The sequence below is a fragment of the Synchytrium microbalum genome, assembly GCF_006535985.1.
Source record: "Synchytrium microbalum strain JEL517 chromosome Unknown SmJEL517_scf0009, whole genome shotgun sequence".
NCBI lineage: Eukaryota > Fungi > Chytridiomycota > Chytridiomycetes > Synchytriales > Synchytriaceae > Synchytrium > Synchytrium microbalum.
The window spans coordinates 177,520-190,986 of record NW_022158358.1 but is presented as its reverse complement, the minus strand read 5'-3'; the positions used below and the strand labels follow the sequence as shown (position 1 = coordinate 190,986).

Here is a 13,467-nt window from a genome sequence, read left to right as displayed (position 1 = left end):
CATGTTAATTATGTTCTGTGCTGCCATTATACTCATTCCTGTATGAATAATGCTTTCATCTAGGTGTTTGAAGGACAAAAGCCTAATTTTCTTTTCTCTCTCAAAAGTATGGGAGAAGTCACCACTGACGGGCAATGTTTTTACGGACAGGTAGAGTCTTCCTTGCCTCGCAAAACAAACAATTGCCTAATATTCTTTAAATCCAAGTTAACGGACACGGGCAAGATGTCCTTGCAAACTATGGGTGTAAATATGAGGAAACTGTATATCGACAAGCTGAAACTCGTAAATCCTATAATCGATTCACGACACTACAAGGATATTTATCTTCGATCAACTGATTACGCACGAACCCTGGAATCTCTACAATATTTATTGAATGGTCTATACCCACAAGACAAACGAGAGGGCGATATTGATCTCAAAGTGAATATGAGATCGGATGAGAACATGTATCCAATGTACGACTGTCGGTATCTCTCGAAACTGACTAGAGACTTCAGGACCAAACTGATGCTCGGTGATGCCAAAGAAATTGACAAGCTCTTGTCGAGATTCGAGCGTTTTGGATCTCCAGATGATTCAAAGCACGTTGATTTACGATACCTTCATTCGCTTTACGGTAAAGTTTGTTGAAAGAGCGACTTGCCGACATGTCGTTTTACTCACCGTTTGTGATTGACCCCAGACACTTTCATTTGCATGGATGCCCACGGCGTTCCACTTCCACCAGGTGTATCGCAGAAAGATATGCTTGATTTGGAACAGGTCTGTGAATTTGGAGTTTGGCATTACAGGAAAGTTGTCGTAACACCATCATCCTGTTGCAGATGACTGTTAAATATTGGTGGAACGTTTTTGAGCAGCCAGATATTGCGAGACTGTCGATTGGGCGATTAGTCAAGGATTTGAAGGACAAGATTGACGACAACGTGCAGAACAATAAGGATTCTGTGAAGCTGGCAGGTGAGAATAGATGCCGTTTGTATACCGTGTAGTGTTTTGAACCCCGTCCCTTCTAACCATCTGTTCGGCGTTAGTCTTTTCTGGGCACGATTCTACAGTTGGACCCCTGCTTTCGGCGTTTAGAGTTTTTGATGGACGATACCCACCATTCTCTTGCATGGTACGACTTAATGGCCAAAGACGCACAGTATCTTGCAGACATAGCGTGCTTACATTACTAACATGTCTGATTCTTAGATGACTCTGGAGCTCTTTGCAGAAGAAAAGAAGAAAACACAAGAACATTTCGTCCGGGTGTTATACCAAGGACAACCACAAAAAATACCACAGTGTCAAACTTCTGGCAATCACCATAGCAATGGTGATACATCTCTATGTACCCTTGAAGCATTCAACAAGGTCATGAATGATATGATACCACAGGATTACGAGAAGGAGTGCGAGTCATTCACGTTCTCGTAAGGAGAGGGAGTGTAGATGAGTGTGAATCATACACGTTTTTATACTACAACAGAAAACATATTAGTAGACTCTGTGACATTTATCAATAAAAAAAAAGCTTCTCATTTTGCTACTAACACTGTGCTTTCGCGAAAGAAATCTGGGCGGTCGATATCTGGATCAACCTGAAACTTGAGCAAAACCATTTCAGGCTGGTGGCATAGGGTCCTGTGCTCAAGACAAGAAACAACAGCACAATTGCTCAAACACAAAAACAAGGCTGTTTCAGTCTGCGATCGCTCATACGTAGAATCTGCACGTGATTCTTCAAGAGCTAGAGTATCCTGCAATATTAGGATCCATCCGAAAGTCGCATACATCCCTTGTGAAACACCACGACCTCTTGTGTTTTGGTTGTGACAGTGAGTTACATTCATGCAACCAACAAATTTCCCGTATTAGACGCCACGAACTTGAGCTTTCTTTTATCTTACAGCCATTTTTGTACTTTTATACAGATATGGTCTCTTTACATGACGAATCACGTTACATTGCTCTCGACATTTTGAAAAAACTGGGCTACAACCATCGAGACGTAAATGATCTTGTCAGCGCTGTCGAGATATCTGGAACGGATGATAAGCCCTTCCTTCCTACCCCGTTTAAAGTAACCGAGTACATCACTGGTGAGTTTGTCAACAATCCATGAGAACCGTTCCACGCATCGCTAAGTTAAATATTATTGAAATTAGGTTTAAATATTGCCATTTCTGTGATTGCCAATCTGATCTCACGAGACAGGCTTGGATTTACCCAAGATGTGTCTATAAACACTGACCAAGCTACACTCACCTGTGGAAACCACTTTATAAACGGCTGTGATGGTTACGGAATGGCTGGACTCATCGCACGTAATCGTGCGACTCTAAACCTTGACCCAGTAATGAAGCTCAAATCGCGATGGGCAAATCAGTGGAGTTCATCATTCAAATGCAAAGATGGATATATCATGACTTCACCCAGATTGACCGATACACCAGAGATTGCTCTGCAGGCATTAGGATTCTCGGCCGACAAAGTAAAACAGTTGTGTGAATGGGCCATCTCTGACGATGAAGAAGAACAAATTAACTACTTGGACGCGGTTGAAAGGCAATTTGAGACATGGAATGTGTATGAGCTAGAACAGCACTTGTTCAAGAGTAATGTCGGCGCAGCTGTCGGATTTCGTAGTCTGGAAGAGCTGTTACAGTCGTCACATGGACAACTGGCTTCTAAGTGGCCTCCTATACGTGTTACTAAGGCCGAAAATGAGAAATGGGCTCCTCAACCGTTCTCTCCTTTGAAGAGATCTAAGGACGGATTGCTGGCTGGAATCAAGTAAGTTTGAAAGTTTAGTTTGTGTGTGTATTTCTGACGGCAAACGCATTCCTCTCAAACAGGATCTTGGAACTATCCCGATTCGTCTTTGGTCCTGTATCAGGCGGATTGGCAACCGCAATGGGTGCTAATGTGATTCGAGCAACTAGTGCTGCTTTGGACGAGTGAGTCCTCTCGCAAGTGGTGTGGTGAAAGCAAAAAATCATTACTGACATTGGAGCTTTAGGACCTACTTCGGATGGTCTTCCAACCAAGGCAAACGATGTGTCTTTATCGACCTCAAATCCCAAAAGGACATCTTGAGGAAGCTCGTTGAGGAGGCTGACGTAATTATCGAGAATAACTCACCGGGTGTCATGGAACGCAGTGGATTGAGTCTAGACGATGTGTTAGATATGGTCAAAAATCGTAAAAAGGGCATCATCTACGTAAGAGGAAACTCTGCAGGCCATGAAGGTATGAAACAGTTTCCATGAAGCAGTGTTATCATGTCTTTTTCTGAAAATCTAAGGAATTGGTTTATAGGCGCGTATATGAACATTCCTGGATACGATCAGATCATCCAGCCCCTGTGCGGATTAGCAGTTGCCCATGGCAAACATCACAGATACGAAGGACCTGTGGATCCTAACAAGCCTAGCTTGATCCCATTCCAAATCTTGGACGTATCTGGTGGTCACCTTTTATTCTTGGGAATGTTGCATGCTTTGCGACTGAGAGCAGCAAATGGGGGCTCCTATCTTGTGCAATCAAGTCTACTACAAGCCGGTCTTCTGTTGCAATCTTATGGTACACATCCTGCTGAGCTTGTTGAAGAGGCTTGGAACAAGTGAGTGAACGACGACTTCAATCACCAAGAAAAGTCTGTAAAGTTGTGATTTTTAACCGTTTCGATCTTATAGGTATCAACCAGAAAAAATACGTGCTGTATTCAGTGATCCTCATGGTGCTGGAACGTATTCCTACACAATCAGATTCCAAGAACAATTGTTTAGAGCACATAAGCCGTCTTGGAACCCAGCTCACTTTTACAGGATCAAGGATTCTCACTTTACGTCTCATGATCATCCAAATGGCGGTATGGTTTTCTTGCAAAGTTGGTTGAAACACTAGAGTTCTAAAACACTTCATGCACTCTTTTAGGAGCTGAACTGATGCTAATCAAGCCCGCTCTCAAGTTCTCTCACTCGCCATTCTTTTACAAGGTTGCTCCTAGACCGTTTGGGTTTGACTCGGTGATGGAGTTCCTGGATTTGGATGATGTCGAGGTATGTGTCTGATGACATGCGTATGCAACTGTGGATATTATAACTCACTTTCTTTGTGTTGTAAGGATCTCGTACAAGTGCCCAACGACGACGAAATCGATACCTTCACCGTAGATCGAAGGAAGATTGATGGCGGCAGACGACGAGTGCAAGAAACCTTGAGTGTAAAGTTGTAATTCAGTCTTCCGGTTGTCCTATTTTGAAAACAAATTTTTAAAATTTGGTTAAAATTGTACTTGAAAATGAACTTGAAATTGATTTTGAAGCATGTAGTTTTATGTTTCGCGTGCTATACTACAACACACTATAGAATATCAAGCACCAAATGGTTTTGATTCAAATATATGTATGAGATTCATCGGGTTCAAAAACCTTTGTACTATGCGATGAAGAAGTCTTCACTTTCACAATCTCCAATTTGAAGAGCGTGTAAGCTCCCCGAACCCAAGCTTTAGCCATGTTGGGATATTCGAGTAAAATGTTACTAGAGTGTGCAACAGCGATAAGTCAATCAATCAGAAGGTCCCACTGCCTTGCCACCCTGCTTACCTTCGAGCAGCACAGATGAATACACAGACAGACACCAACGCTTCTAATAGAGGTGCACTTTCGATCTTCATGTCTAAATCACCAGACTTCTTCTTTTCTATCTTCATGATACCTCCCAAAGCTTCAAACTGCATCTTTGCTTATTTGATACAATCTTCCAGCATAGTTGGATTGACTTTGCCATGCAATGACCCGTATTCGAAGCATGCTTCCGCCAACATTTTATATGCGTATACGAGAGTTAGGCGAGGGGATGTGCAGGAGCTGGAATACGTCGAATTGATTGCCTCAGCTTTATGTTTGCATTCAGATATGAAGGCAGCGAGTTTGCGTTTATCATTTGGTGGATCTACCTGCAAGCTCTCTTCGAATACCCTTGTACGAAGAGCCTTTCCGACAATCGAGTCCGTCTCGTCATCCACACATCTAACATGTGAAGCGTCAATTCGTATCATGAAACCTCGTCTTTTCCATATAGTCAGCAAAAATAGGAAGAGATTGGGTCGTGATTTCTGAGAGTTTTTCGATACGAGTATTGGACTTCAAGATCACAAAGCTTCCATAGTAGGAAGTTGTTGCATTCCCTAAGCAACTATGATTTACGAGTGTAGGGATTATAAAGAGACCATTATCGAGTGCTTCATTGTTGTTTGAGTAAGATACGATCTCGATTGCAGTTTGCTGGATGATAGTTATGTGTGGCCAGCAGATCTCAAAGACTCTGCCACCATCGATTACGATCTCACCGACAGTCTAGAGTAGTTGCTCACTCCTCTTCAAGTGTGAGAATGACTTTGCACATGGTGGATGGCGAGTAGAATCAGTTCGTGCGTTCTCGCTCGAGAAGACAGTAATATTGTTGTAGAGACTATCAGGGTCCGGACCAGGCCCAGATTTAAAGCATTTTCCAGCCTTTTAAATGAAAAGGCTTTTCGAGGCGATGGAATGATGTTGACAGGTTTTTTGTTCTGCTGATGTTTGTAGAGAAGAAGCGATGCCCATTTTCATAGTACAGGTATATAAAAAATTGAATTCTTTGATGAGCCTTTTCTTATCAGTGATGAAATGAAAGTATAGCTTACATAGTCTATTTGCAAGTTCCCACTTAAACCTGAACAACGGATCTTGCCACTCTTCTGGATTCGGTTGTCTGTGCTCACGTAGGTCAGGCCTTCGAAGCAGTTTACGTATCTTATCCGGACCGTCAAAGACGATACTCGTCTCGTCCGTCGTTTTTGGTCATTTTTGTTGCAGCGACTTGACTGGACAAAACGAGCTGGAAAAGAACCAGGCACTCTTGAATTAAATTTCTACGTATTATACTTTCAATTCACAAGTCTTGGACGACTTCCAGGTTATGTTTTCCTCGTTTGGCTGAATAGCGGACCCAGACAAGGTAGACGCAGATGAGCGAATATTCGTCTGTGGCGAGTCAAAGATCCTCAGAGTCACAAATAACTCTTGTATTTATGCAAAGAATTACCATATGCGTAGTTTCTAATTGTCTAGTTTTGCGCAGAACGACCTACAATTCTTGCAACAAGTGGAAGTTTGGAAGATAAGTAGTGCCCAACACATCTCACATCTCTGCTTACGCCGACGTCCATGGCCAGCAGAGCATCCTGCATGCTTGATAAGACAGCGGAAGTGTTATCAAAACAAGAAGTTTTTTTTGAGAGTGTGTTGTTCCGGAAGATTTTGGCTGAGATTTGCCACTTTGGAACCAGCCGAGGAAAAAAGTTTGCTGCTGTTGTAAATCCGATACGTGAAATTCCGTCTGGCATCGTCTGATAGGCACAGGCACCTTGCTAGAAGCAAACTCCTCCGTCAGCTTTCACCTCCGCATACCTTACCTCGCAATAATATTACCCTACTTGCAAACAACATATCCAAACATCGCATTTCCTCTTTGTCGCACTGACAAGGTTCACTGTCAAAACCTATTTATTAAGCAGCTATGGTGGTTTGCTCGTATCATTCTTTCTTTCTCATTAGTTTACTCCTATAAGCTGCTGCTTAGATCCTCCAATGATCCACAATGTCGAGGCTCATGAAGGAGATCCAAAACCATCGGTATAGTAATCGAAATCCGACATTTCGACGTGTAAAATTACTTTTAAAGCACGATTCTCATGTGTCATCGTGCCTTTTAGCTGTCGGAAAGTGGACCACCGACTTCCATTCACAGTGACGACACACCATCTCCGCTGGTGCCAATTGCTCGTTCATCGTTTCCCACTTCCGATGAGGCCAGATTGAATGCTGATCTCGTATCCGACGATGGTCACGAACCCTCATCCAACAATCCGCCTTCCACGCGAAACTTTGAGGAGCTGAAACGAAGTATACTTACAACGTCATTCAACAGCTTTTGTAAATCTGCTTGAAATCTAAAGCTTGTTCCTATAGTCACCATTGTGGAAATGTCCGCCTCGACAAAACACTATTCAACCTATTTTGTGGGACGGGTTTGTGCTAGGACGTGTATGTTGTGTTTTATGGTTAAGAAAGGCATTCGCACTCATCAGATCTCTTCCCTACTAGTCGGAGTGAAAAATCTCATAATACCGGTGGAAGACGAGCACGGGGGATGCACCAAGATCGTTCTTAGCAATTATCCTTTTCTGAGCACTTTGAATTTTGAAGAGCTGGACTTCATCATGCCAGTAGGACTGTTTGTGGTAGTTAGAGGTATTGGAGACACATCCGACTCTCTAGGTGAGCGATCGCCTAACCACTCTTGTTTTTCAATGTAGAACCTTTGACCGTCTCCAACGTTCAAGACTACATTCGAGTAGGCTCCCCTGGTGACATCTTCTTTTTCAAGAATCCGGAACATCCAATTTTAAACGACGTGAATTGGTTATCAGGTGCAATGCCATTTATATCTGGGACCAAGACTGCTGTAGAGTGGCAGGAAATAGGCGCTCGGTTTTACGAACACAGGCTATATGTGCTAGCACTGGAAGCCTATAGTCGTGGTATCGAAGTGTCACAAGATGAAGTGGAGAGAATTCCAATTATCCTGAGTCGGGCAGCAACTAAAATACGGATGAGGCTGTATGGCGCTGCTTACGATGATTCGCTATTTGTATTAAATAATCCGGAATCATCACGGACTTATAAAGCTAGTGCTGAATATTCAGCTGCTCAGGCTGCCTTTGGACTGGAACAATTCGAAGAGGCTAGAGGACATGTCGTCAAGGCACTAGAACTTGATTCTTCCAAACAATATCCAGATTTCTTAACAGAGATTCATTTACGCATAAGAGAACGGGACACTGGAATATATGACTTTTCTGGTTTGTCTAAATGGGCCGAAGTGGAACACATGTCGACGGACATTGAAGTTGCAGATTATACTGGTCCGGTAATGATCAACACGTCTGGTGGTGTATTTGCTACAAGAGACATTCAGGTTGGAGAATTAATACTAGCTTGTAAACCCTTTGCGTTTGCTCGACCGTCAAAGCGAGATCTGGACTCTCCTCTCTCCCGGTATGATAGAACTGCGGCCCAACCTATATACAATCAGTTGACCGAGAATGTGATTGCTCGTCTTCTTGACGATGCGACCACCATACCGATAATCGCATCACTACCGAATCAAACCAAAGATCGTGTGGACGACATAAATAGTAGAATAACACAATTCCATAGCCGCCCTTGTCTTAGGCGGAATTCTATAACAGGCGAATCTGTAGCAGTGGACGGTAACCAGATCTACAACCTGTGTATCTACAACGCGTTGGACATCGTGCCTATGACCTCTCTGGCAGAAGGAAGCTCACTCGCACGCGATGATGAGACAGAAGACTCTTTGGCTACCGGTGTATACCTGCTCCCGTCTTTTGCCAACCATAGCTGTGTACCAAACACAACCAAGCTTTTTGTCGGTGACTTTCTGATGGTGCGGGCGAGGAGTCTGATTGAATCCGGCAGCGAGATATCCATCTCACGAGTAAACGTCCTGGATGATGAATCCAAACGATCGAGATACTTTACCCGTCGTTATAATAATGGCATATGTCCATGCCCATATTGCCATGATGATCGAAAGGAGACAAAGGAGCACCTCGCCAAACGTTTAGAACTTTACCATCAAAGAAAGACTATATACCCAACACTTCCTCAAATGGGTCTGCTCGAAAAATGTATAAAAACCTTGGAGGGTCTAGTCTCTGACATTGAAGACACATATTCGTTTGACCGGAGTACGTCTGAACGGCCTCATTTAATGTATCTATATCACAATTTAAGCAGGTTGTATTTCCAGAAAGCTTCAGTGTCTGGTGAAACCAATGAGGAGGCCTTAGAAACCGTTTTGCAATATGTAGAAAAGCACTTTGAAGCTATAGGTGGAATCAAAACTGTGAAACCCGGGGCTAGTGAAGTAAATATTACCTTCCAGGCATTACCTATAGTGGGCGATGTGGCAGCACTATATACGTTCTTTTACTCTGCCAGATGGTACGAAGTCATGCCCATTTCCAGTTGTGCCCGATTTGAAGGATATCCTCTTAATTTCATCATTTTCTAGTTTCGCACTCTTGGGCCATCAAGATTTCGCAAGAGCTCTATCTCTCGCTTCCTTTACACTCTTTGAGCTAGAAATTGGACTATCACACGAATATTTTGTCAACAAATTTAAGGACACTTTAGAAGAGCTAGACCTTATGCAGTATTTTATACCTGCTTCTTAGATCTGATTGTTCTTTTATAGATGGGTTCTTTCTTGTAAATAAGTCTAGTGTTTGTGGGTAGGTTTCAAGTATTGCCTATCTCAGCAGTAATTTCGTTCTTGCTATTTTCAACGAATTTGGGGGGTCAGTTTGTAGCAATACAATATTAATAGTATATAAATAAGAGCACTGTCCAATTCCAGGGCTCTTTCTTGCCTCGCCCTTTCCACAAAGCTTAAATTTTCTCACAAAAACGAGGAAAATCATCAAGTCGGACGCAAAAATGGATTACGATACGAATAGAAGACGAGAGAAGACGCCAATAGGGCTCCGGATAGGTAATTGCCATGCGCATTCAAGCATACTACAGATCTCTCACACTTTCTATATTTTAGATACTTCCCTCCATCAAATTAACCAAATCGATCCTCCCAAAAAGCAACGAAGGAGGAAGGAAAAGCCGGCAGAGGCCCAGAACCAAATACAATCGAATGTCTCGCACGATGAATCGACACCATCACCTTCCAAGCGGTCTTCCCGGAAACGCCATTTCGACATTGCTTCATCAAACCAACTTCATCAACAGCAGCAGCAAGAAACAGAACACAGGGGAAGAAGAAGGACGCCACGAGAGGCATCAAGAGAACGCCTCGCCAGAAAATCTCGTGAATCTCTAGATCAATTGAATCAAAATTATCAAGAGTATGATCAAGAATACCACGAAAACGATACTTTAGTTGATAACGCACGAAACCAACCAGCAAGTGCATCATTATACAGAACACGAGCACTAAATGATGCTATTGAGATGCAGCCATCACCAACACGACGGCACAAGAAGACGCCACGAGAAGCTTCACAAGAACGATTGGCGAGAAAGAGTCAAGATGGATTGCATCAAGATGAATATGCTGATCCAGATTCTGCTAGTAGGAGACAAATTTCTAGTAGAGTACGAAGCAGTAGACCGCAAACGCCTGACAGTAAGGAAGGATTGAAAATACGAACAAGGGATGTAACTATCGAGGAGCCCTTGCTTCGGCAATCAATTACGAGACGACGAATGATTGATTCTGATGCAATATCAGTCAAGTCTCCCATTGCTGGTATGTATAACCTAATGCTAATTATTTCAGAAACAATTCTATTGTCAGGGCTAATGATTGTGTTTTGCACATTTCTGTAGACGACTATGTGACAATTGCACCAGAAGACATTATCGCACGTCGAAAATCTCCTTCTCGATCACGTTCAACCTCACGAGCAGGATCTCCAAATCGGGCACGTCGAGCTAGTAGTCCTGAAACTGTCAATGAACCGCAAGACCAAGAACAAGATGAGAATGACGATTATGATGAAGCATCACTGGATATCGAAGTGCATGCACAAGCTGAGCAGGGACAAGCAGATGTGGAAGTTGTGTTTGTTGAAGGTTGGTGAGGACTGATTTGTAGCGAAGTATGAATTGAGGGCCTCATACATTTGTTGTAGAGCAAAAGAGATTTAGAAGAGTAGTCGGCCCGTACCCACCTCAGACCACAAGTCGAGGACTTGGAGATAGCGATGATCCAGAATCACGAGTATATGCATTTATGAGTGTAAGGACGTGAACTCTTAAAACAGTTGTTATGTCTCTCTACTAAAGCAGCTAGTTTTTTCCCTTAGTCAACAAACAGCATCATCTCCGAAGTCCACCGCATGTTTCAGGGCCTATACGCAGGCGCATGTCTCATCTCCCTCACAATCATACCCTTGCAATTAACAAGTGATTACTTACAAGCATACGCATCGTTCGTTGGAGTCATTACCAAGATCATTCAAATATGTGGATTTATTGCCGCCACTGGAAGTGTCATGGCCGTGCTGCATAGTAAACGTGATGCGGGTGGATGGGGGAGTGTATGGCGTAGTTGGAGGATTGTGTCGGTGAATCTTGAGGTTAAGATGGAGGTAGTTGGTTGCGTTTGTAAGTGACATTGAGGACCCTCTTTTCCTTTTTTGGCACGACAATTTCTCATCTGACATATTTGCAGGCATGCTATTATCATACTTCTTCACACTCCTCGTGACTCCAATGGAAGACGATTTGTCATGGGCTGCCAACACAAGACCATTCAGCATACCAGCGTCATTCAGCAGTTCAACGTGGGTGATTTTCGTGATTCTGCGTGGAGCACTCAGTATGTTGGGATGGAGTTGCTTTACTATATCTATGTGGTTTCGTCAAAAGGACGATGAGAGGTGGAATCGACGGGAAGCCTTTACAAGAGATTTAAAGAGGATTAGTGTTGGCAGGCGGCAGGTTGCTGATGTGTCAAGTAAGAGGCAACGTCTAGGCTTTTTTGGCCTGACTTTCAAAATGCTCACACCCAAATTCACAATCTTAAATAATAGGGTCACTACCAACAAAACAAATCAAACGAATCGACGCATCCCGAATGAATTTACATGCTGGAAATCTTCAGAGTCAGTTAGATATGGCAGAAGCTGTTCGATCATGCACCAGCGTCTTACGGTCACAAGCTTTGTATGAAGCTGCGTAAGAAAACCTCATATTGTAATATACACTATGAATAGACACATAGAAAGAAAATATCAAAATGGGTTCTATTCTCCAGACGCAAAAAAATACGGGCCGACAAATATTAACACCAAAACATTATTATATACACTATGCAGTTCGTCGTTTGTAAAACATCATTGTAGGCTTTCAGGTATGACACTCAAACTTGTAAAGTCTTGGTAGGGAAGTTACGAGTACCGTCTGGGTTGAGTGGTCGTTCCAGTTCATATGTCCTGATGAGCCTGGATACAATGGACTTTATTTTTGCATGTAGGCAAATCCCTCACCAAAGCATCGATGACGACCTATGGGAAGAGTGAGTATGTTGAAGACTTGAGCAAAAAACAGGACTTTCTAACGCCAAATGCGTGCTTAACTTACCTGCGCCAAAAGGTAGATAATGACTGCAAGCACTTTTCTCTGCAATATCAAAGTTTGTGAGCTTCCATTCGCCAGATGGTGCAGCCTCCAAAAGTCTAGTAGGATCAAATCTCAGTGGGTCTGGATACTTTTCAGGGTCGAGACGAGAGACGGCAGGAGAGCTACAGATGATGTGGCCCTTCGGAATGATGTATCCTTCATATTCAAGATCTTGAAGGATGGCTCTCATTATTATGTAGATGGGAGGTCGTAATCGTAGCGTTTCCTTGATGGTCATTTCAAGAAGGTTTAGATTTTTGATATGATCGGAAGTTAGTGGTGGGAGTTGAGAGGTTGGAGTATCGGGCCTGCCAGTCAGAACTCTGAATTGCTCTTCTAGTAGTGCTTTTCTGTGGTTGGGGAAAAGAACGATTGTTCAGTTGATCGTGCCTATGAGGCGAAAAAGAACTCGGACTGCACACAATGACGCTTACTGCAGCTGCGGATCGCTAGCAATGTACAGGAGAGCCCATGTAGTGGTAGTAGAACCAGTGTGCTGACCGGCCATAAGAATAGCAATCATAAGTTGGCAACAGCGCTATCAGACATCTAATGTGAACCTTGTCCAAAGATCAGTACCCGCCAGCTTGATGCATAAAAAACAAACACTACGATAAATTATGCTGTGCACAACAATCACCTTTTCACCAGTCTTGTAAGTGGAATCCATGATGGCTTGTAACCCATCTGAGTTGGAGTTGGTAGTTTCAGGGTTTGCTCTACGAGCAACAACGATTTCTTTGAATACAGCACTCCTCTTTCCTCTTTGAAATCTTTTGGGGTGTGTCGTGTGCGCGAAGGTGGATTTGGCCCAAATGCCCAACTCACATTACGTTTCACATCAACATGGTATATATAGGATGACCGGGAAGAGGAGTCCAAAGAATGCGGAATCCGATAGCAGATATCGTCACGAATCCACAACTCTACATCATGACATAGCACAATTGTACGTTAATTCACAAAGCAAGAGAGCATGGACGCAAAGACGTGGTCTGATTCTCACAGTTGGCTACAGCGAAAGACCTTCGACATTCGAGACGGCGCTTACCGTATCCATTCGAAGACCTCACATATCTCTCTCATTGGCACTGACACAGATACGGAATGGAGACATATAAAGTATAAAGGTATCACAGAAATTGCGTTTATTTTCCGAACATATAAAAACATCGTCAAGGTGGAGCAAGAGAGATAT

At 43.1% G+C, this 13,467-nt stretch overlaps 3 protein-coding genes across 3 annotated transcripts; 2 read left to right on the top strand and 1 right to left on the bottom strand.

Annotated features, from left to right (window-relative positions):
* Nucleotides 1–225: 225 nt before the first annotated feature.
* On the top strand, nucleotides 226–1,428 carry SmJEL517_g02253 (uncharacterized protein; the record flags this gene model as incomplete). The annotated part of the gene is made up of 5 exons (XM_031168181.1): nucleotides 226–622; nucleotides 689–768; nucleotides 831–966; nucleotides 1,041–1,126; nucleotides 1,204–1,428. The coding sequence occupies 5 exons, from the start codon at nucleotides 226–228 to the stop codon at nucleotides 1,426–1,428; spliced, it is 924 nt and encodes a 307-aa protein (XP_031025776.1).
* Nucleotides 1,429–1,927: 499 nt separating this feature from the next.
* Nucleotides 1,928–4,231, top strand: SmJEL517_g02252 (uncharacterized protein; the record flags this gene model as incomplete). The annotated part of the gene is made up of 8 exons (XM_031168180.1): nucleotides 1,928–2,093; nucleotides 2,160–2,787; nucleotides 2,850–2,951; nucleotides 3,014–3,243; nucleotides 3,313–3,616; nucleotides 3,690–3,865; nucleotides 3,931–4,055; nucleotides 4,121–4,231. 8 exons carry the CDS (start codon nucleotides 1,928–1,930, stop codon nucleotides 4,229–4,231), a joined length of 1,842 nt encoding a protein of 613 aa, XP_031025775.1.
* A 7,876-nt stretch (nucleotides 4,232–12,107) lies between these two features.
* On the bottom strand, nucleotides 12,108–12,939 carry SmJEL517_g02251 (uncharacterized protein; the record flags this gene model as incomplete). Its single annotated transcript, XM_031168179.1, has 4 exons — nucleotides 12,108–12,154; nucleotides 12,231–12,619; nucleotides 12,704–12,807; nucleotides 12,910–12,939. The coding sequence occupies 4 exons, from the start codon at nucleotides 12,937–12,939 to the stop codon at nucleotides 12,108–12,110; spliced, it is 570 nt and encodes a 189-aa protein (XP_031025774.1).
* Nucleotides 12,940–13,467: the final 528 nt, after the last annotated feature.